Source organism: Nicotiana sylvestris, chromosome 2, assembly GCF_000393655.2.
Source record: "Nicotiana sylvestris chromosome 2, ASM39365v2, whole genome shotgun sequence".
NCBI lineage: Eukaryota > Viridiplantae > Streptophyta > Magnoliopsida > Solanales > Solanaceae > Nicotiana > Nicotiana sylvestris.
Genome location: NC_091058.1, coordinates 75,477,128 through 75,498,244, shown reverse-complemented (window position 1 = coordinate 75,498,244; position 21,117 = coordinate 75,477,128). Strand labels below are relative to the sequence as shown.

The 21,117-nt window shown below is 38.0% G+C and overlaps 1 protein-coding gene across 1 annotated transcript; it reads left to right on the top strand.

Moving 5' to 3' along the window:
- Positions 1-17,877: 17,877 nt before the first annotated feature.
- On the top strand, positions 17,878-19,126 carry LOC138885086 (classical arabinogalactan protein 9-like). The gene is made up of 2 exons (XM_070165983.1): positions 17,878-18,334; positions 18,900-19,126. Exons 1-2 carry the CDS (start codon positions 17,878-17,880, stop codon positions 19,124-19,126), a joined length of 684 nt encoding a protein of 227 aa, XP_070022084.1.
- The last annotated feature ends 1,991 nt before the right edge of the window (positions 19,127-21,117 follow it).

Here is a 21,117-nt window from a genome sequence, read left to right as displayed (position 1 = left end):
CGAATATGGAACAACAAAAGAAACGAATTGGTTATTTTGCTTCTTCTAATGACACTGAACGTGAATAACATGGAGGGGGCAAATCCGGAAATAAATCGTGCTACGTGTGGTGTGGGTCTTTTATTGGAAAAAATAAGGAATATCCGTATTACTCGATAAGGAATGAGTATAAATATTTACTACTATTTGCTAATTAAATTTGAAGGGAAAAAACTGTATATGGACTATATTGTTGTCAATAATGGACTAGAAAACCTAATGATTCCTCTATTTCAATTTACGTGAACCTGTTTGACAAGGCACGGAGTTTTAAGAAAAAAATAAGGGATTTTTACCTTCCTATACACTATTTGAAACTTTATTACCCTCCCTACTCAAGTTTCAATTTAATTACATATGCATATATAATTTACCAATTATATAAATTTTAGGAATTAAATGAGAATCAATTAACTCCTATAGTCTCGCTAACGTACATAACTCACTCCTCCCATGTTTCTCTGTCCATACCCCCACGATTCTGATACTCTCTCCCTCCATTAACGCTCTCTTCCATTGTTGTTCAAAAATCTTTTATAATCTCTCTCAAACTTTCTGATTTCTCTCTCAAAAACCTACGAAATTAGTAACAGCTTAAAATTTCCTTCCCTTATGATGAAGAAGAAAGGATTTCCAAAGAATAATCCTAAAAAAGCTAGTGTTGGTGATATTCCTACTTTTGATTTGGATATTTTCTCATAGGATTCACCCAAAAAAATAGTGGAATCGACACATGCAAAACCAGAGATAAAGTCCAAGCTTTCCCCTCGTGAAGCTAGGGCAGATGTGCGAACAAAATTCAAGCATGACAGGGACGCTGGTGAAGCTTCGACATCTGCTAAATCAGTAAAGCGGAAGGGCAAAGAAATTGCTCGTGATGATGATTTCGTCGAAGAAGAAATTATCCCGAAACCTACAAAAAAAAAGTCAAAGTTTCTCCTACTGTCAAACCTTCAAAAAGGAAGAAGGTTCAAAAATCTCCTAAAAACATACCGAAACAGTCACTAGAGAAGAAGGTAAAATTTTAGTATTTACAATTTTTTCTCTTTTTTTTTAGTTAAAAAATCTATTTTCATTATCATGACTATACCTATTTTTTATTTTTCTGTATTTGTAGAAATTGTGTCTACATTGTGTATATTTTTATTTTTTTTAGCAATCCGTTAGGCAAGCGCCTAGGGCTATTTTTTTATTAATAAAAAAAAGAAAAAAGAACAGAAAATACAACAATTAGGAACAGTACAAATAAGGGGGACAATAGCACCGGTATTGTTACCTATATGCCTTGGCTATATAATCACTCCTATGCGCCTCACATTGCGTTATGATGGTAGCCACATGTAGAGGATTCATGGTGTAGCTGCCGACAAAGTCTCACGAGGGCATATAATCTCATAGCCGTGTGGATATTTTTCCAAAGGCATAGGACCAAGACAACTCAAACCGGGCTAAACCTTACCTTACTAATCCTATTGAGGCAATGAAAAGGCCGCACCTACTAGCACGCATGTAAAAAATAAGAACTGGAGAGTACCAAATATTCAATGATCATCACAGAGTTTATAACATACTCTGTGATGATATTACAAATGAGAATACTAAATAAAGTGGTATAATAGAATGAAGTACCAATTTGGTTCATGTCCCTTCTTTTCCAAACATGTAAAATCTTCAATTTGCAGTTCTTTGTTATTTTCCTCAACCGTGTTCAAAAAGTATTCAAAAATCATCATTTCTTTTTTGAACGGTTGGACCTCGTTGAGGTAGTTGGGGCAGCCTTCTTTTGTTTGACAACTCTCATTGGAGGTCGCCTAACATTTAAAAAATTACTGACCTTGTCGTTCCAACTATTTTTTCTTGTATGTGCCTTTTTTATTTTTTCACTATGCATAGGTGATAGGTCACCTTTTCTTGATGCCTCTGCCCGGCATTGATTTAAGATATCATCTTCCTCCCCTTCTTCATATATATCTCTACCTACCAAAATTGGATTTGGCATGTGTTGAGAAACACCTTGAGTCATCAATGTATTTCCAGCTTGTGCAGGAACCATATTTGCCGTACTTTGTTGTTGTTTTTATGATTTGTTCTTGCTCACATTCCCACGACCAGTGCGAGAGATTGTATGACTTAAAGAACGTAGAGAAGCAGTACTTACAATTGCATCCAGTAGTTGTCTCTCCTCAACCGAAATAATTGGAGTAGTTGTTGTGAGTTGCCGCTGCCCAGAATTTGGTTTTGTTGCTGCTGTGCGATCACCAGTATGCATACTAGTTGAGGCGTGCAGATCATTTTGTTGCTGCTACATTTTAAGTGTTGGTGTAATCACAATTTGACTTGTATTAACACCTGGAGTGGCCTGCTTGGCACATGTTTCCGCAGCGCTAACCAACCTTCCAGCTGTTGCATCTGGCATAGCAACAGTAGGAGAATTTCTGGGGATGAAAATAGGAGCATGAATGTTCAATTTGGTCGTGGGACTTGATGTTGTTGCCTCATAAGGCTTTGGCTTTATTGGAGGATCGATCTCCTCACCTGCACTCTCCTGATCAATCTCCTGCTCACCTTCTTCAGATGAATAGCCAGCAAACCCATCACCCCAATCCTCTTCATCATCCTCCTCTTGTTGTTCACGCCACCGCTTAGAATTGATAGCCATTTCCTTTATCTTTTGTTGGATAACCTCATTGTTGTTCCCAGTTGACAGGACAAGCTGCCCAGATTCACCTTTGAACTCCCCAAAAGACTCTACTAACTGATAAGGGACATCAAACACGGATGTGTTCAAAGTCACCATTGGTTGTTTAACCAAGGTGGTGTTCATTACCATTTCTGCCTGGGCCTGTTTGATAATGTTTTCCACTTGTGAACTGGAAAAAAGAATCGTAGGAGTGCTGGACCTTGGTACAAGCTCTCCCTTTGACACTTCTGCTACACTGCTATTTATAGCATTTTGTCGCTCTCCAGAAACCTTAGCCAACTGGTTGCTGGTTCTGCCTCCCTTGTTACTGCTTGAAATTGGGACTATTTATTGGTTAAAAGAACCATCATTTAAGGATATTGTGTTCCCAATCTTCTCATGGTAGTCATTCACGTTGGCTAGTGCATTGAAAGGATTCGCACAATTTCTCGAAATCTTCTCAGCCTGCATCATTTTTTTCTATTTGGAGTGTTTTTTTTGCTGGAAACCGTTGTCCAGTTATTCTTACTAATTTGCTGCCCAGCTTCCTTTGTATCTTGTCCAGCATCAGTAGGTGTTGAAACAATTTCAGCTGGAACTAAAACAGCAGTAGATACATCTACAGGAGTTGTACCTGCTGCTGTTGATTTCTCAACTGGTTCAACCAGTGCAGCAACACGATCAACAGTTGTTTTCAATGCAGTAGTAGACTCCGAATGTGCACCTACACCACTATGTCCTTCCCCTGCTACCTTTAGTTGGTTATTAGCAATGTTAGCCATCCCCGCAGCTGAGACTTGAAGTTGTTTAGTTTGTACATTCAACACTTTATACCCTGTTGAAGCTGCATATTCCAACTCCATAACATCTACATGGTTTACCTCAACAGTAGTTTCCACACCAATTTTTTTTTTGAAGTAACAGCTCGATCATTACTATTTTCTAGAGTCCCAGCAGTATGTTTCAAAGGAGTTGTAGGTTTCAAAGCTCCAGTATTAGCCTGTACACCTGCAGCTGAATTTTCCATATTCACAGCCTTATAGGCTGTAGCATCAGCACACTCCAAGGCCTCAGTACTTACATGTTCCTGCCCCTTCTCATTCACAATAATAGCTTTGTATCCTGCTGCATTATCAGCTTGTTCACCTGTACCATTAATAGGTCGATCACCTCCCGCTACTGTCCTTATACTACTGTCATTCCCTCGATCTTTGAACACCTTATTTCCTGCTTCTACAAACATAGCTTGAGACATCCTAGCTAAGGCACGATCGACAGGAACAATAGCGACACTCTTTGAGATCCCAGAATTGCTAAGAATCTGTGCACCATCAGGGATATTAACATCAGTTTTTTCTACTTGCACATCACCTCTAACACCTGTTGCATCTGCCCTTTTACTCAAATCATCACACACCTGCTGCCTAGCATTCTTATCATTTTCTGATCCTTCTATAAGTTGTTGCCCAGCTCTCTTAGCATTCAAAAAATCTCTTGCATCACCATGCAATTTTTCAACTATTTGATGCTCATTCTCATCACAAACACGAGTTGCTTGAACTGCCTTTCCTTTTAAGCGCCGACATTGATTTTCTTCGTGTCCTTGATGCTTACAATGGCCACAATACGAAGGCAAATTATCATAGATAATTTCCTGGTAATCCTCAACAATCTTACCAGTTTTAACATCAAGATATTGAAGCCTAATCTTTTCAGGAAGTTTGTCAAGTAAATCAATGATAACCTTGACTCTTGCCGTGCTAGGACGAGATCTAACTTGTGTTGCCTTATTATTGTGATTGGTTTTCCAATAGCAGCCGCAATGGACAATAAAGGCTTATGAGCAAACAGTTCAGGCGACAAATTCGGCAAAGAAATCCAAATAGCCACCTTCGAAGTTTCCTGGTTTGGATTATATCCAACACTCCATGGGAAAACTCTATATTGATGCTCCCTTCCATTATGTTGAAAATAGTTTACAGCTCTTGCCAAACAAGCAGCATAATCTTCATGTTGATCACAATGAATTAAAATTTGTCGTGGAGCTAAAGAACCGAACAAGCAATTACCTTTGATACCAAAGATTTTCGGCAGAATACTCCTTAAAATCTGTAAATTTGGTGCATCGCTGGATAGTTTTATCATCACTGCTTGATGTAATCCTTCCTCCTTTGCAAATTCTTCACGTTCATCCATGGAAAATTGAATCGTAGGAACTCCATGAACAATTTCAAAAGGTTTCAAACTCGTTTTTGTGAGAGATGTGGCAGATTGCTTTTGATTCAGACTTGCTGCATATGTAACAAAGTTGTTGATGTTTGGAGTAACTTTATTTGAGTTTGGATTCTGCTCTCCCATAGCCAAAGGCTGGGGAGAGACGTTGGATGCCATGGAAGGGCTCTATTACGCAAAAGTTTCAACACTACATCGCACAGAAAAGAAGAAGTTGCCAAGATACATTATTTTGCTACAGTAATGGACGAACCAATTTGTAGATCTGTAACAATTGGCTATGGATTTGAGGGTGAAACCAATTAGGGATTGTGCACATATTGTGTATATTTGTTGTTAGTTATCAACTTTTCTACATTTTCCTGAAAATTGTAGATTTGTCGTATATTATTTAAATTAATTTTGTTAGGGAATGTACAACATAATTTAGTTGGTTTTATTGGTTATTTTTTGCTCTATTTGTAGATGTGAGTTTCATTTTCTGCAAACAAATTGTATATATTATGTCTAGTTGTTAGTTTCTACTTTCTTGCTCTAAACATAAATTTGTCAGTGCATTTGTAGCTTCAATATAGTTCATTTGTTTTATATGTTTACTAATTTTGTAACTTATTTGTATGCAATGTATAAATGTCTTTCTGGCTGTAGCTAAAGTGTAGTAGAATTGTTATTATTTTATTTTTTTGGTCTTTAAACATGTTTTATTAACTTATTATTTTTTTTTGGTGTAGAATCAAATATTGTTTGCACCATATAATTTTGATTATGGCATCACTAGGTTCCATATATTATCTGACCCTATTGTTCTTGCCCAAATCAAGGTGTTATTGTCTAAAAATGGGTTAAAGTTATTTGAGAAGACATGTTTTAGGCACTTTCTTTGCATGCCCAAAATATGTATCCAAAATCAGGCAATTCACCTTCTCATAAAGTATGAATTGAACACATCTCATTCTCTTTTTTTTTACACTAGAGATAAAGGGTGGGAGGCTGAATTTTGGGTTGGGGGAGTTTGCCCTTATCACTGGCCTTAGGTGTTTTACAGAAGTAACAGACTTTCGTTACTCAACTAAGTATGGCGGTAAAAAAATGATTAGCTATTTTTCGAACAAGGAAAAAGTTGAGAAGTGGTACTTGAAACAAATTATAACCAGTCGTAGTTGTGTGAATGATTAGGATGAAGTCAAGCTGTGTATTCTCTATCTGATAGAATTCTTCCTCTGTCCTTCAGAGAAAGATAATGGTTTGATAGAACGCTTTAGGTTCTATTTGGTGGACTCGGGGCAATATGCGAATTTCACATGGGGTATCAAAGTTTATACATAATTGCTTCAGTCTGTTAGGCATAATTTGAACCCTTCTGTGCGTTTTATCTCATTCGAGGTTGTTTACTCGCTATGCAAATCTAGTTATATGAGTGTTGCTTTATAGTCAACATTGGTATAGCTACAAGGGTTGGTAATTCGATCCCCCGCATACTTAACCGGACAGCTAGTAAGGACAAGATATGGATTTCTGCATTGAAAGATAGGATGATCAACCCATCATTGATCAAGGTAAATGTCTTTCACTTCTGTATAAGGTATCTCAAAATATTGACATACTTAATATAGCTAGACTATAATTGTATCGTGCAGACAATATAAATACAAATTATCTACACATTTTATACATATGATGACTAGGTCCCTCACATTTTTTTATTTCACTCAGTTCACCAACATGATTGAAACTCCAGAAGAGCTTTCTAGAATGACTTTGCCAGACAAAGTTGAATACATCCTTGAAGAAGCTGAAACGCAGGTCGAGCATCCGATAGATGCTTCATCTTTATCTGGCAATAAGTAGGCAATGGGAATAGATGACAAGAAAGATATTCTGAAACAACTAAAAAATTAAGAAAAGATGTTGATAAGGTAACAATTGATGTTATTCCTAGCTGGTTTCTTTAATTTATATTATCCAAATTATTTCTTTAACTCTTTCTACTTTAATATTTAGGTCGGTTCAGACCTTGAATTATTCAAGAAAGAGGTATACCTAATTCTTAATTTTTAGTGTTTTATATATATATATATATATATAAGCTCTTATTGTCAGATACATTATAAGCAGTTTTTGTTCTTTAGGTTTTTGAAGAATTAGGTAGCATTCTGCTACTAAATGATTGCATCAAGTCTTTGTTACAGGCAATAAAAAGTCAACATGATAATAACATTGATGCTATGGTTTCATTCAAAATATATTAATTTTGGAAAATATTTTTTACCATGTTTATGTTTATATTGGCATTCATAAAGTATATAGCCTAACAAATTTTGCTTGTAATTTACTGGTAATTCTGCAAAAAATGATGAGCATTACAAAGAAAAGAACAAACAACAGTATCATGGCAGTAGTGGTAAACAAGTGTTGGGCAGCAGCAGTAAAACAAATATTTTAACAATTTTAACACAATTTGATGACAAATAATCTAATTATATTTATGTTATACCTGCATTATATCTACATATAGCAAATTACCAACAAATAATCTATATTATATTTTCAATTGTTGTCTTAGATAAAGGACACGTCTGACATTATATTTTCAATTGTTGTCTTAGATACAGGACACATGTCTTAGATACAGGACACATTTCTGAATATATCATGCCCGGTAGGTGTTGACTTATCTTCCCAATTTCAAGAGGCATTGGAGGAAGAAACTGCAGGTATGATTTAGTACATTTTATCTATATATTTTACAATGCATATTACATCTCAGCTACAGGACATCATTTCAAAAAATTAACTACAATTTACCTACAGTGAAGTTTTTGTTTAATACAAAATGATCTACAATTTTATTAAGTTGTACACATTTGTTGTCATAGAGAAGGAAACTATACATGTGCACTCTCCAAAACAGGATGCAAAAGTTCGCATACAAGGAGAGCATTTAAATGAGGAGAATGAGACTATGCATTTGCAATCTCCAATTCAAGAAGCAAATGTTATACAATAAGGAGACGATTGCAATGAAGATTTCAGTGGTATTATATATTACAATATAATTGTAGGAAAAAACACAACAACTTTCATATATGTTTCAGTTTTCCCAAAAAAATATGCAACAAACGTACAATGTTGTTATTTTGTTTTTAATTTTATAGATGAACCAGTCGACTTCATCAATGTAGGTGATTCGGACAACGACTCCAGGGCTGAAAAAAGGGCAGTAACACTTGATGATTTTGAGCTGCCAGAGAACTTCTCACAGATTGTTAAGTTCGGTGAGGTTAATGAATATGAAACTATCCATGTGCATCAAGGAAGAACAAGGGTTCCTGTAAAGCATGCCAGATCCCCCTTTCTCCCTTATTTTAGTTCTAGGGAAGCACCTCTGTTGGACCTCCTCCAATTTTCAACACCAAGCATCCATTTACTGGGGTTATTGACAACGATGTTGATCCTGACTTGTTGGAACAATTCAATAAGTGGTTATATTTAGGTCCGACACGGTTTCAAAGAGGTTAGATTATACACTTTTTTCATATTATCGAGTCCATACAATTTATGGTTTTCCAACTAAAACTACATAATAATTGTACTTGTTATGTCTTTAAATAGGAAGACGGCGCCTTATACTTTAAAAGATAACCAGCTCAACCCGTGGTTTGATCTTGGAGTGAAGAAAGTTGATAAAAAGGATCGGTTTTATATTTTGGCACATCCCGGATAAATCTTGAATAACACGGTACACTCATACCCTTGAAGAATATAATGATTAGTTGTAATATTCTATTATTTTAGATATCTGTAGATTGTTTTGTTTGAAAATTGTAGTTAAATTGTATTCAACATTGAGAAATAATGAAACCTATTTTTTGCAGAACAATGATGGTATTTTATACTATTTGAGGAAAAGAAGAAAGTATGATCCTAAAAACAAAACACGGTTTACAATCACTGACTGTATCTTCAAGACTAGAATTGAACAAATTTATGAGAGGTATATTAATGCTCCTGCCGATAGGAAGCTTGTTGTTGTTTGCCCCAGACATCGTATCAGAATACATATTGAGGTATCGATTACTTGAAAATGTTGCATAAGACAAAGTTGATTTTGTGATTATGCCCATAATCGTTGTGGAGAAATTTCTTTGGATGTTGGTTGTGTTTGACATTACTGATAGGGTTTTATATATTTATAATTTTATGGCCTCTTCACAAAATTACAAACTTGTTGAATCTGTTGTCGACAAGTTTGTTATTATGATCCCCATATACTTGTCATGCACCGACTTCTATAACAAGCGTCCAGATATCAACTACAAGAACACAAAGTCATACATTGAAAAAGGTGTTACTGACCCTCTTGACATTTAGTGGTTTGTCGATAAGATACCCCAGCAAAAAGAAGGATCACTGTATGTGTTGCTTTTCCTTCAATTTAACCAATTTTCTTTTACATTGAATACTAAATCTTTTTCCCTATTATTTTTTACAGTGACTGTGGTGTATATGTGGTGGCATTTGCAGAATATGTCAGCATTGGAGAGCTATCGATTTTAAAGGAAGACTTTTCTGCTATTGATCAACATCGTAGACGCTATGAACCACTCCTATGGTATTATGCTAGGAAAAAGCAAGAGCTTGATGCAATTAGTGAAAGTGAGGTGATTGGCAGATTAGCAAGAAGAAAAGGTGCGCTAGCTGTGAGGGTGAGAACACAAGTTCGGAACAAAAAGAATTATTTGCCCTTTTCAGTAGAAAAATTATAGTTAAAGTGTTTAGTTGTAGCTAGATTATATTAATGTTGTAGGAAAATTATTTATTAAGAACAAGTCAGATGCAATTTATTTGTAGCAGCTTTGTGGTACAGTTGTTTTACCTTTTATTTTGTTATTTTGTCCAGAATTCTACTACTTATAATAGAAAATATATTTGGCAAGTTTTTTGGTTGAACGTTATTGGTAATTGATCTCGATATTGGTACTATATAGTTTCTTTACAGCATAACTGCAATAATATCTACAACTACTATAAAAAAAATACAAAATCTATTTAATTTTGGCAATGTTGTTAGGAAAAGCTTAAAAATAATAAATAAACCCAGTTTTTGAACAAAATAACTACAAACCAATTGCATTAAGAGTTAAAATCTGTTTACCAAACATTAATTATAGGAGACAATCTTTTTTCAAATTAGCAATATAAATACATCATAACAATAATTCTCCAGAACAGAACAAATACAACTGAATATGTCTTAAAGGACAGATTATCATCAACAGTACTCAGTAAAAAAAAATCTTTATACTATATCAATTTTTATTTCTTTTTGGAAGCATTTCTACAGGATCTTTTGTTACGCCCTTCTTGTCCGCAGTTGCCACATGAAACCCTGTACGTCTTTGCATTTACCTTATCATATAGTTTGTATATTTATTTTTGAGGTCTCTCTGGCTGTCTTTTCCCAGTAGGTGGCCTTACAACTTCTTCAACTATATGTTATGGTATATTCCATTTGTTTTCATCAGACATCGGGTCTACTGGTATTTTATAAGTCTGTAGAAGGCTCTCCCTTGTATAATAAGGAGAACAATAGTTTTCATAAGACTCGTTCATATGCCTCAAAGCCGCCAAAACATGTGGATAAGAAAGTTCATCAAGTTGAAAATTGTCCACAACTACATCTCTTATTTTGAAGGCAAACAATGAAGCGTTTCACACCATCTATCACAGTATGGATGTAATCTGTTGAAGCCCTTACCTACAATTTCATTACAAGCACACAACAAGTTGTCAGCAACAGATACAAGACAAAATAATTACAATTATACAATAAAATATCTACCATTATCAGTATATATTTAATTTGATGAAATCAATGATCTGATGATATTGGCCATAACTTACTCTCATCTTCTGCGATAATGTCCTGTTGTCCTCCAAATCTTTGTTGTATTTTTTCTCAAGCTATGTGAACATACCCTTTTCATTCAATAACTTTTCTTTAGTCCACTATTCAAGAAGAGTCCTCATGTACTCTAATAGTTCAACTACGGATAGATCTCTTGCATCTTTGAATACCGCATTCAAGGACTCTGCAATGTTTGATGTCATCGTCCATGTTCTATTCACTGTAGCATGTACCTGAGACCATCTGGGATAGCCAATATCGTATGGGTATGTTTTAACACGTGTGTCGATCTCTTCAATCTTTGACATTCTTTCATTAAATTCATCAAACGTGTATGTTCGTGCCATGGCAAAGTACAATTCGCTTAACTTTAGATGACCTTTGTTGAACATTGACCTTACATTTGTCCAAATATGCCATATGTAAGAATAATGAGGCATGCTGGTATAAACAATAGATGTTGCCTTCAACTTTATAACAATATTTTCATAATTAATCTACATTACTTGTTGTATCCATTGTGCTAGTTATTAGCATGATTCTCATATATGCCGACTTCAAGAAGGTACCATCGACTACTACAACTAGCCTACAATTCTCCTAACCCTTGATGGACGTACTAAGTGCAATAAATGCATAAAAGAAACAGTCATCTTCAGTCTTCTACAATTTTACTACCGACCCCGGATAAGTCTTCTCCAGAATATAGAAATTAACTCGGCAAGCGACAGTAGGAATCAGCAGGATGACCTCTCAAAAATTTTAAAGCCTTTTTCTTTACTCTCCAAGCTTGCATGTATGTTAAGTTCACACCATGTTCCGACAACATGTCAGTTTGTATGTCTTTCAGTGTGTATATTGCCTTAGGATCCGCATATTTTGGCATCACCATGCTGCCAACTACCATGGCAGTAGCTTTGCATTGTATATATGTGTTGTCCATCAAAGAGCATGTGTGCAAGCTGTTGAATTTTCGAACCTTGAACAATGCTGATTCATTTATGTTAGTGGACTTGAAGTGCCACGTAGAACTATTGTAACGACTCGGCCGGTTGTTTTGAGAATTAATGCCCTGATCCCCTATTAACTTCTTTTCCCGTGTTTGTTTCTTCTACTGTGAATTGCCGGAAGATTCGTTTTGAGTTTTGAAGTGTTTTAGGACACTTAGTGTTACACCCCCTAAGTTTAATAACCTATATATATATATATTACATGGTAGTTTGTGTGGAATATTTTTGAAAAAAAAATGGCTTGAAGAATATAATTTTATATAGTTATTAATATTACTACTTTCATATAGTTTTAAATTATACACATAATATGAGAAAAGTTTATGAGATTTTCTTTATTGTAAAGATAGAAATTATTTTCTCACAAGAAAAGAAGATTATCTTTTTACCCTTTTAAGAATTAAGCATATGTAAATTTATACTCTTTATATGAGGTTAGGAAAATTATAAGTTGAGAAAATATGTATATTTTTACATGGATATTTTAATAAAAATAATAGTGTATGTATTTATTTTATGTGTTACCATATGACCATGATAGTAGGATGTATAAGGTGTATTAAAAATAAATAAAATTTTAAGTAATTTAAAATACTTCTTAATTATGCGGGTAATTAATTAATTACCAGGTATCCCACCCACTCCAAATGTGGCAGCATGAGATAATCAACCAAATGACTCTTTAATTCACAAAGTAAGGTCGCAACAAGAGACTTAACATGCAATGACTCATTGGTCTTTAAACATTGGTGGCATGTTAGGAGAACTTTTGGATAAGTTATTATATATCTCATGTATTTATGTTGTAAGACGAGTTTTGTGTTTGCCATTATTTCTTCTAAAGTGGGTTACAGTTTCTTTTGTTTTTTCTCTTTCGTGCCAATCGGATGCAGAATAGTATATAAAGTTTAAGGATCAAGCTTTATTTGCTTGTCCATTCAGATTAATAATTGTTTTTGGTGATGAAAAATTGGTTCAGCTTTCTCTGCGTGAATGGAATGATATGATCTACTTACTAATAGAACGGTGTCTACACTTAACGGATATACCTTTGGACCATAGTAACTGTTTTTGTTTCAAAACAGAGTAGTGGTGTAGAGTTAGAATGTGAGATGTTGAAGTCAAACCTTCTTTCCGCATGTTCTAAGCTGCAAAATATTAATACGGATTGTCAAAAGAATCGGCTCAGGTATGTTATGGCTAAGTTCTTCCTTTATTTTGCACGATCTCGTAATTGCACAAGTTTGATAATGAATCATAAATAAAAATTTATATTTCGGAATTTACGTATATTTTGCTAGTCTCGCAAGTTACATATATTTTTCTAGCCTTGTAAGTTACAATATTCTCATTATCAGGATTTCATATTCAATTGAGTATTTCTTTCTTCCAGTCAAGAGAGAAGAGAGTCTATATATACAGTATTATAGTATTTTTATTACCATCGAGCTATAATCGATGGGCAGGCCCCTATTGGGCAACTTCTGGATCAGATGGTAAGTTATATACCGAGCCTACTGTGGCCGACCGCTTATGAGTCAGCCCAGTTGGTCGAGATACAGAGCTTAGTATGACCTAGCGCCTATGAGCGAGCCTACTACGACAGAGCAGTTATATATATACCGAGCCTACTGCGGCCGAGCGCTTATGAGCGAGCCTAGTTGGTCGAGATATAGAGCCTAGTATGGTCGAGCGCCTATGAGCGATCCTACTATGGCATATATATATATACCGAGCCTTATAGGGGCGGAAAACTATTTTACTTACTATATTGAGAGAGTTGAGCCAGTATCAGCAGGTAAACATATCTACAAATTATCTTCGACTTCCAGTTGCTTTCACTTACTATATTATCAGTTCAGTTTCAGATTTCAATACATACCTTACATATTCGGTACAATATTCGTACTGATGTCCTTCTGTTGGGGACGCTGCATTCATGCCTGCAGGTATAGATAGTCAGTTTAACGAGCTATCATATATGACGAGATTGGCTTCAGCTAAGGATCAGTAAGACTCCACCTCATTCGGAGTGCAGCCGAGTCTATGAGTCATCGTGTTAGATATTTTCTATAGACTTATGGGTAGGTCGGTACCCTGTCCCATTTAATGTCAAATAATCTTAAAGGCTTTGTAAACAGAGGTTCATTTTGTACAGAATGTCAGAGGCCTTGGCGGCCCAAATGTATTCATCTTTTAAGAAAAATGGTTCAATGATACAGTATTTTCTCACTTATAGTTGTACATTATGAGTTGTGGATATGTTGGCCCATGATAGTTACAAAAGGAATAAATGAGATACAGAGTGGTTCGCTCGGGCCAGTGCGGTACCGGGTGCCAGCCACGCCTCCCAAGGTTAGGGCGTGACACTTAGTCCCTAAATGAGAGCTTAAGCTTTAGAATTTGGACCGTAGTTGGAATAGTGAGAAGTCGTCCTTGGAATGGAATTCCGTCGATTTTGTTAGCTCCGTTGAGTGATTTAGGGGTTAGGGGCATGTTTGGATTGTGTTTTGAAGGTCTGTAGCTTATTTAGGCTTGAAATGCCAAAAGTTGAATTTTTAAAGTTTCCAGATCGATGGTGAGATTTTGATATCGGAGTCGGGATCCGATTCTGAAAGTTAGAATAGCTCCATAATGCTGAATGTGACTTGTGTGCAAGATTAGAGGTCAATCGGACTTGGATTGGTTAGTTTCGGCATCAGTTGTAGGATTCTTGAAATTTCAAGTTATTTAGGTTTGGACTGGAGGGTGATTCGTGGTTTTAGCGTTCTTTGATGTGATTCGAGGGTTGGATTAAGTTCGTATGGATTCGGAGGCCTCGGGTTGATTTCGGGTGGTTAACGGACCTCTTTGACTTAAGAAGAAGATTGCAGAAATTGCAGAAGTCTCCATTTCTGGTTTCCTTCTTCGTGTTTGCGAGTGGGGTCTCACATTCGCTAAGAGGAGCTGGGGTAGGTGGGAATTTAATGCTTCGCGTTCACGATGTTAGCCTCGCGTTCGCGAAGCTGAGAGGTCATATGCCTACGCGTTCGCGAAGAGGGTCCCCCGTTCGCATAGGAGTGAGAGAGTGGCTATCGCGTTTGCGTCTAGGTCATCACGTTCGCGATGAAAGAAAACTGGTCCAAGTCAAGTTGTGCTTCACGAATGCGAGGGGCCTTCCGCGTTCGCGAATAAGGATTTACCTGGGCAGATTTAAAGTTTCAAAATTGAGGGTTAGTCATTTTTATCAAAACTAGAGTTTGGAAGCTCGGATTTGGACGAGGTTTTGAGGGATTTTCAGAGATATCAATTGGTAATGATTGTACACTTGATTTTGGTTATATCCCACTAATCTATCATTAATGTTATCTTTTAATTTTGATTTTGGGGTGAAAAATTGGAAAAAATGGAATAGAGCTCTTCAACTAAGATTTTGAGTTTTAATTGGGATTTTGACATAGGATTTGGATAATTTTGGTACGAGTGAACTCATGAGTGAATGGGGGTTCATAATCTATAGCTTTTACCCGATTTCGAGACGTGGGCCTGGGAAGAATTTTTGGACATTTTTCTATTTTCTTGCCTTAGCTTCGATTTCATTAGCTAAATTAGTTGTTTATAGTTGTATTTACGTTATGATATTAATTTGATTTGATTTGAGCCTCCCGAAGTTGGATACTAGTGGCAAGAGCGTGATTTCGGATTGATTTTGAGCCGGTTCGAGGTAAGTGGCTTGTCTAACCTTGTGTGGGGGAACTCCCCTTAGAATTTTGGTATTGTTGTTATATGAGTGTCGTGTACGTGAGGTGACGAGGGTGCACACGTGCTAATTGTTGAAAAATCCCGTTTTTATTAAATAAATATATGTGTTTTTCTTGTAATTCAGCAATACTTGTACTTGAAGCCTCTTGTTTAGTTTAGGAAAAACATGCTTATGTGTTCTAATTGTCTTACCTGCTTTAACTGTTTACTTGTATTATGTGCAGCATATTTAGAGTAGAATTCCTGTTTATCCACGAATAGAACTGTAGATTCTACGGGACGATATCCCGGGAGATCCCCCTGCATGTTTACATTGGGACTACGGATCAGTATTCTGGGAGATCCCCCTGCACGTTTATATTTGGGACTACGAGACGACACCCGGGAGATTCCCTTGTGCTGGATATTTACTTTGGGACTACGGATTGGTATTCCGGGATATCCCCTGCACTTTTATGTTTATGAGTACGGGACGATATCCTGGGAGATCCCCTATTGCTATCTCTGTGTACTGAGTTACATTCTTTCTGTGATTTTGTTCTCTATTAATTGTTAGTGCTTTAATTATATTGTCACATTTCGTAATGTTTACCTTGTTTTATGTATATAACCAGTATGGCACTGGCCTTCCTCGTCACTACTCGACCGAGGTAAGTCTTGGCACTTATTGGGTACCGTTGTGCTATCATCATGCCCTTTTATGCACATGTTTTTCATGTGCAGATCTAGGTTCTTCGGCTTAGCCATACTATCAGTAAGGCGAGGCGATTTTCAGAGACTTCTAGGTATATCTGTCGCGTCCGCAAATCGAGGAGTCCCTATCTATTCTCTCTTTTAGCTATAGACCTTCTGTAATTATTTTGTTTAGACTTCCGGAGTTAGACATTATGTATTTCATCTAGTTTGTTATTTATGAGATTTGGGGTTTTGGGAGTGTTAATATTGATTGAGAGTGTTGTTATTGTATATGCCGAGCGACATCTGAAAATTTCTATTAATATTACCCATAAATTGCTAGTTTCGTATCTTTGCTTCTTTTTTCGCAAAAATTGTTAGGCTTACCTAGTCGTAGAGACTAGGTGTCGTCACGGTAGTTCACGGAGGGAGAGTTTGGGTCGTGACAAGTTGGTGTTAGAGTTCTAGGATCATAAGAGTCATAAATCACAAACCGGATTGTTATAGTCTCACAGATCAGTATGGAGACGTTTGTACTTATCTACGAGAGGCTATGTAACTGATAGGAAAATTCTACTTCATTTCATTTCCTTGTCGTGCGAGATTTTTGCTATAGAAATTCTAAACTTTTGTCTTCTATTTTCTCGCAGTTGGTAAGGACACGTGCTACCAGAGATGACCAGGCACTTGCGCCCCCTGCTAGAGCCGTCAGAGGTCGGGGCCAGGGTAGAGGCTGAGGACGCGCACGTGGTGCAGACAGAGCACCAGTGCAAGCTACCATCGAGGAGCCACCAACAGCTCCAGCTGGAGTTCAGGCACCTGATACGCCTAATGCTACTACTATTCCAACTCTTCAGGAGACCCTTGCACAGTTCATGAGCATGTACACCACTCTAGCTCAGGCAGGGTTGATTCTCCTTGCTGCATCCACATCTCATGCCGGGGAAGGAGCATAGACTCCCTCCACCTGCACTCCTGAGCAGCGGGTTCAAGTTAATCAGATCCCAAAGGTTATACCCGTATCTCCTATAGCCCTAGTTCAGCCCGAGGATAGGGCAACAGCTTCAGAGGATGAGCAGCGGAGGCTTGAGAGGTTCAAGAAGTACAAGCCTCTTGTATTTAGTGGTTTAGCATCATATGATGCCCTGGAATTTCTGGAGGAGTGTTATTGTATCCTCCGCACTATGGGTATATCAGGATTGAGTGGGGTTTCATTCACTGTCTTCCAGCTTCGAGGAGCAAACTATCAGTGGTGGTGTACTTTTGAGTTGGATAGTCCAGCTGAGGCAGCATCCCTTACATGGACCTAGTTTTCAGATATATTTTTTAGGGAGTATGTTCCTCAGAGCCTCAGGGACGCATGACGCGCAGAGTTTGAGCATTTGTGCGAGGGTACTATGAATATTTTGGAGTATGCTATCCATTTCACTGATTTGGCTAGGCATGCACCAGCCTTGGTTTCTACTGTTCATGAGAGAGTTCACCGGTTTATTGAGGAGCTCATTCCCAGCATCAGGTCTAGCATTGCTCGGGAGTTGGAGATAGATATCTCTTATCAGCAGGTGGTGAGCATTTCTAGGAGAGTAGAGGGTATGCATGCTCAGGATAGAGTAGAGATAGAGGCCAAGGGGTCTCGAGAGTCGGGCCATTATTCTGATGCTCGTGCTCCAGCTGCAGTTCGTCATGGTAGAGGTTATATAAGTCGCCCTGCTCATTCAGCTCTTCCAACAGCCAGTGGTATTCCAACTCCTCATAGACCTCAGGAGTCTTATTATGCACCTCCAGTATCTAGTGCACCTCCTGCACGGGGTGCTTCTAGCGGTCAGACCAGTAGACCTGGCTCGAGCCAACCACAGCCGCCACATCCTCCTAGAGCTTGTTTTGAGTGTGGCGACACATGCCATATGGTGAGGGATTTTCCCAAAATTAAGAGGGGTGCATCTCCACAAACTTCCCAGCCACAGCGTGCTCCACCAGGTCCTCAGGCTATGATTACAGCACCAGTTGCCACCTCGCCTGCCCAGCCAGCTAGAGGTGGAGGTCGGGGAGGTAAATGTCACCCTAGAGGGGGAGGTCAGGCCAGATACTATGCCCTTCCTGCCTCTACCGAGGTTGTTGCCTCGATTCTGTCATCACAGGTCTTGTTCCTGTCTTTCATAGAGATGCATCGGTTCTATTCGATCCAGGCTCCACTTATTATTATGTGTCCTCTTATTTTTTCCCACATTTGGGCGTATCTCGAGATTCTTTGAGTTCCCCTATTTATGTTTCTACTCCCTTGGGAGATTCTCTTATTATGGACCATATTTATCAGTCTTGTTTGGTTGCTCTTAGTGTTTTTAAGAACAAAACCGATTTATTATTGCTCATCATGGTAGATTTTGATGTTATCTTGGGCATGGACTAGTTGTCGCCCTATTATGCTATTCTTGATTGTCACCCCAAAATAGTGGTTCTGGCTATGCCAGGTGTGCCATGAGTAGAGTGGAGGGGTATTTTAGATCACACTCCCAGTAGAGTTATTTCATTCCTTAAGGCTCAGCAAATGGTTGAGAAGGGGTGTGATCCGTATCTGGCTTATGTGAGAGATGTTAGTGTTGATACCTCTATTTAGTCCCAGTAGTACGGGACTTCCCTGATGTGTTCCCAGCTGATCTTCCGGATATGCCACCCAACAGAGATATTGATTTCGGCATTGATTTGTTGCTGGGCACTCAGCCTATTTTTATTCCTCCTTATCCTATGGCTCCTTCTGAGTTGAAGGATCAGTTACAAGAATTGCTTGATAATTGTTTTATTTGGCCCAGTGTATCACCTTGGGTGCTCCTATCTTGTTTGTGAAGAAAAACGATAGTTCTATGTATATGTGCATTGATTATTGTCAGTTGAACAAAGTTACAGTGAAGAACCGATATCCTTTGCCTCATATTGATGATTTGTTTGACAAGCTATAGGGTGAACGAGTGATTCTAAGATTGACTTGCGTTCAGGTTACCATCAGTTGAAGATTCGGGAGCCAGATATCTCGAAGACTGCTTTTAGGACTCAATATGGTCATTACGAGTTCCTTGTTATGTCATTTGGGCTGACCAATTCCCCAGCAGCCTTTATTCATTTGATGCACAGTGTGTTCCGACCATATTTTAACTCGTTCATCATTGTCTTTATTGATGATATTCTGGTATACTCCCGGCTTCAGGAAGATCATGAGCAGCACCTGAGGATAGTGCTTCAGACTTTGAGGGAAACGAAATTATATGCAAAGTTCTCAAAATGTGAGTTTTGGTTGGATTTCGTGGCATTCTTGGGTCACGTGGTATCGAGTGAAGGGGTCAAGATGGATCCGAAGAAAGTGGAAGTAGTGCAGAGTTGGCCCAGACCATCCTCAGCTACAAAGATCCATAGTTTTCTTGGCTTGGCGGGTTATTACCGATGATTTGTTGAGGGTTTTTCATCTATTGAATCACCTATGACCAGGATGACCCAGAAGGGTGATTCATTCCAATGGACGAAAGAGTGTGAGGAGAGCTTCCAGAAGCTCAAGACAGCTTTGACTACAGCCCTAGTTTTGATATTGCCTACAGGTTCAGGGTCTTATAATGTCTATTGTGATTCCTCAAGGATTGGCCTTGGAGAGGTATTGATGCAGGATAGTAGGGTGATTGCCTACGCATCCAAACAGTTGAAGGTACATGAGAAGAATTATCCTGTCCATGATATCGAGTTAGCTGCTATTGTTCACGCCTTGAAGATCCAGCGCCATTATTTGTATGGTGTTCCTTGTGAGATTTATACTGATCACTAGAGTTTGCAGCATCTGTTCAAGCAGAAGGATCTTAGTTTGCACCAGAGGAGGTAGTTAGAGTTGTTGAAGGACTATGATATCACTATCTTGTATCACCCGGGCAAGGCCAATGTGGTGGCTGATGCTATGAGTCGCCGGGCGGAGAGTTTTGGGAGTTTTGCTTATTTACCAGCAGTGGAGAGGCCCATGGCAATGGATTTTCAGGCCTTAGCTATCCAGTTTGTGAGATTGGATCTTACGGAGCACAGTCGGGTTCTAACTTGCGTGATTTCTCGGTCTTCTTTGTTCGATCGTATTCGAGAGCATCAGTATGATGACCCTCATTTGCTTGTCCTCAAGGACAAGGTTTTGCATGGTGATGCCAGATATGTGACCATTGTTGATGACGGGGTATTGAGGATGCAGGGTCGGATTTGTTTACCCAATGTTGATGGGCTTCGGGAGTTGATTCTACAGGAGGCCCATAGTTCATGGTATTCCATCCATCCGGGTGCTGCGAAAAAGTACCAGGATTTGAGACAGCACTATTGGTGGAGGCAGATGAAGAAAGATATAGTTGGGTTTGTAGCTCAGTGATCGAAGCTAGCCCAGCACTACTATTGAGTAGCAAGAGAGGTTGAAGCAGCTTTTACCCGATTAAGGTAGGGATCGATTTCCACAGGGAGCTAGAAGTTGGAGTCGGGTGTCTATCTAAAGTGGAGTTGTGTATTTGCTCTTAATTGCACTTCTAAATATTTTGGGTTTTGATTTACTTCTAATTGTATAGAACTACAATGATCAATTAAGCTAAAATAAGCTAAGATTAAACTATTGCGAGTTGTTCAAATGGATTAAAGGCACTAGGGTAGTGACTTTCGCCTAGGTGGTCAATTGACGGTTACTTGAGTCTAAAGCATGATTGTCATATTTGGGGAGTATGATATAATCATTGCACGATTATACTCACTCACACCTCTCGTTAATTTGAGTGATTTTGCCCGAATTGACTTTCTCAAGACCAATTGGGTATACAAATTTGCACAAGCAA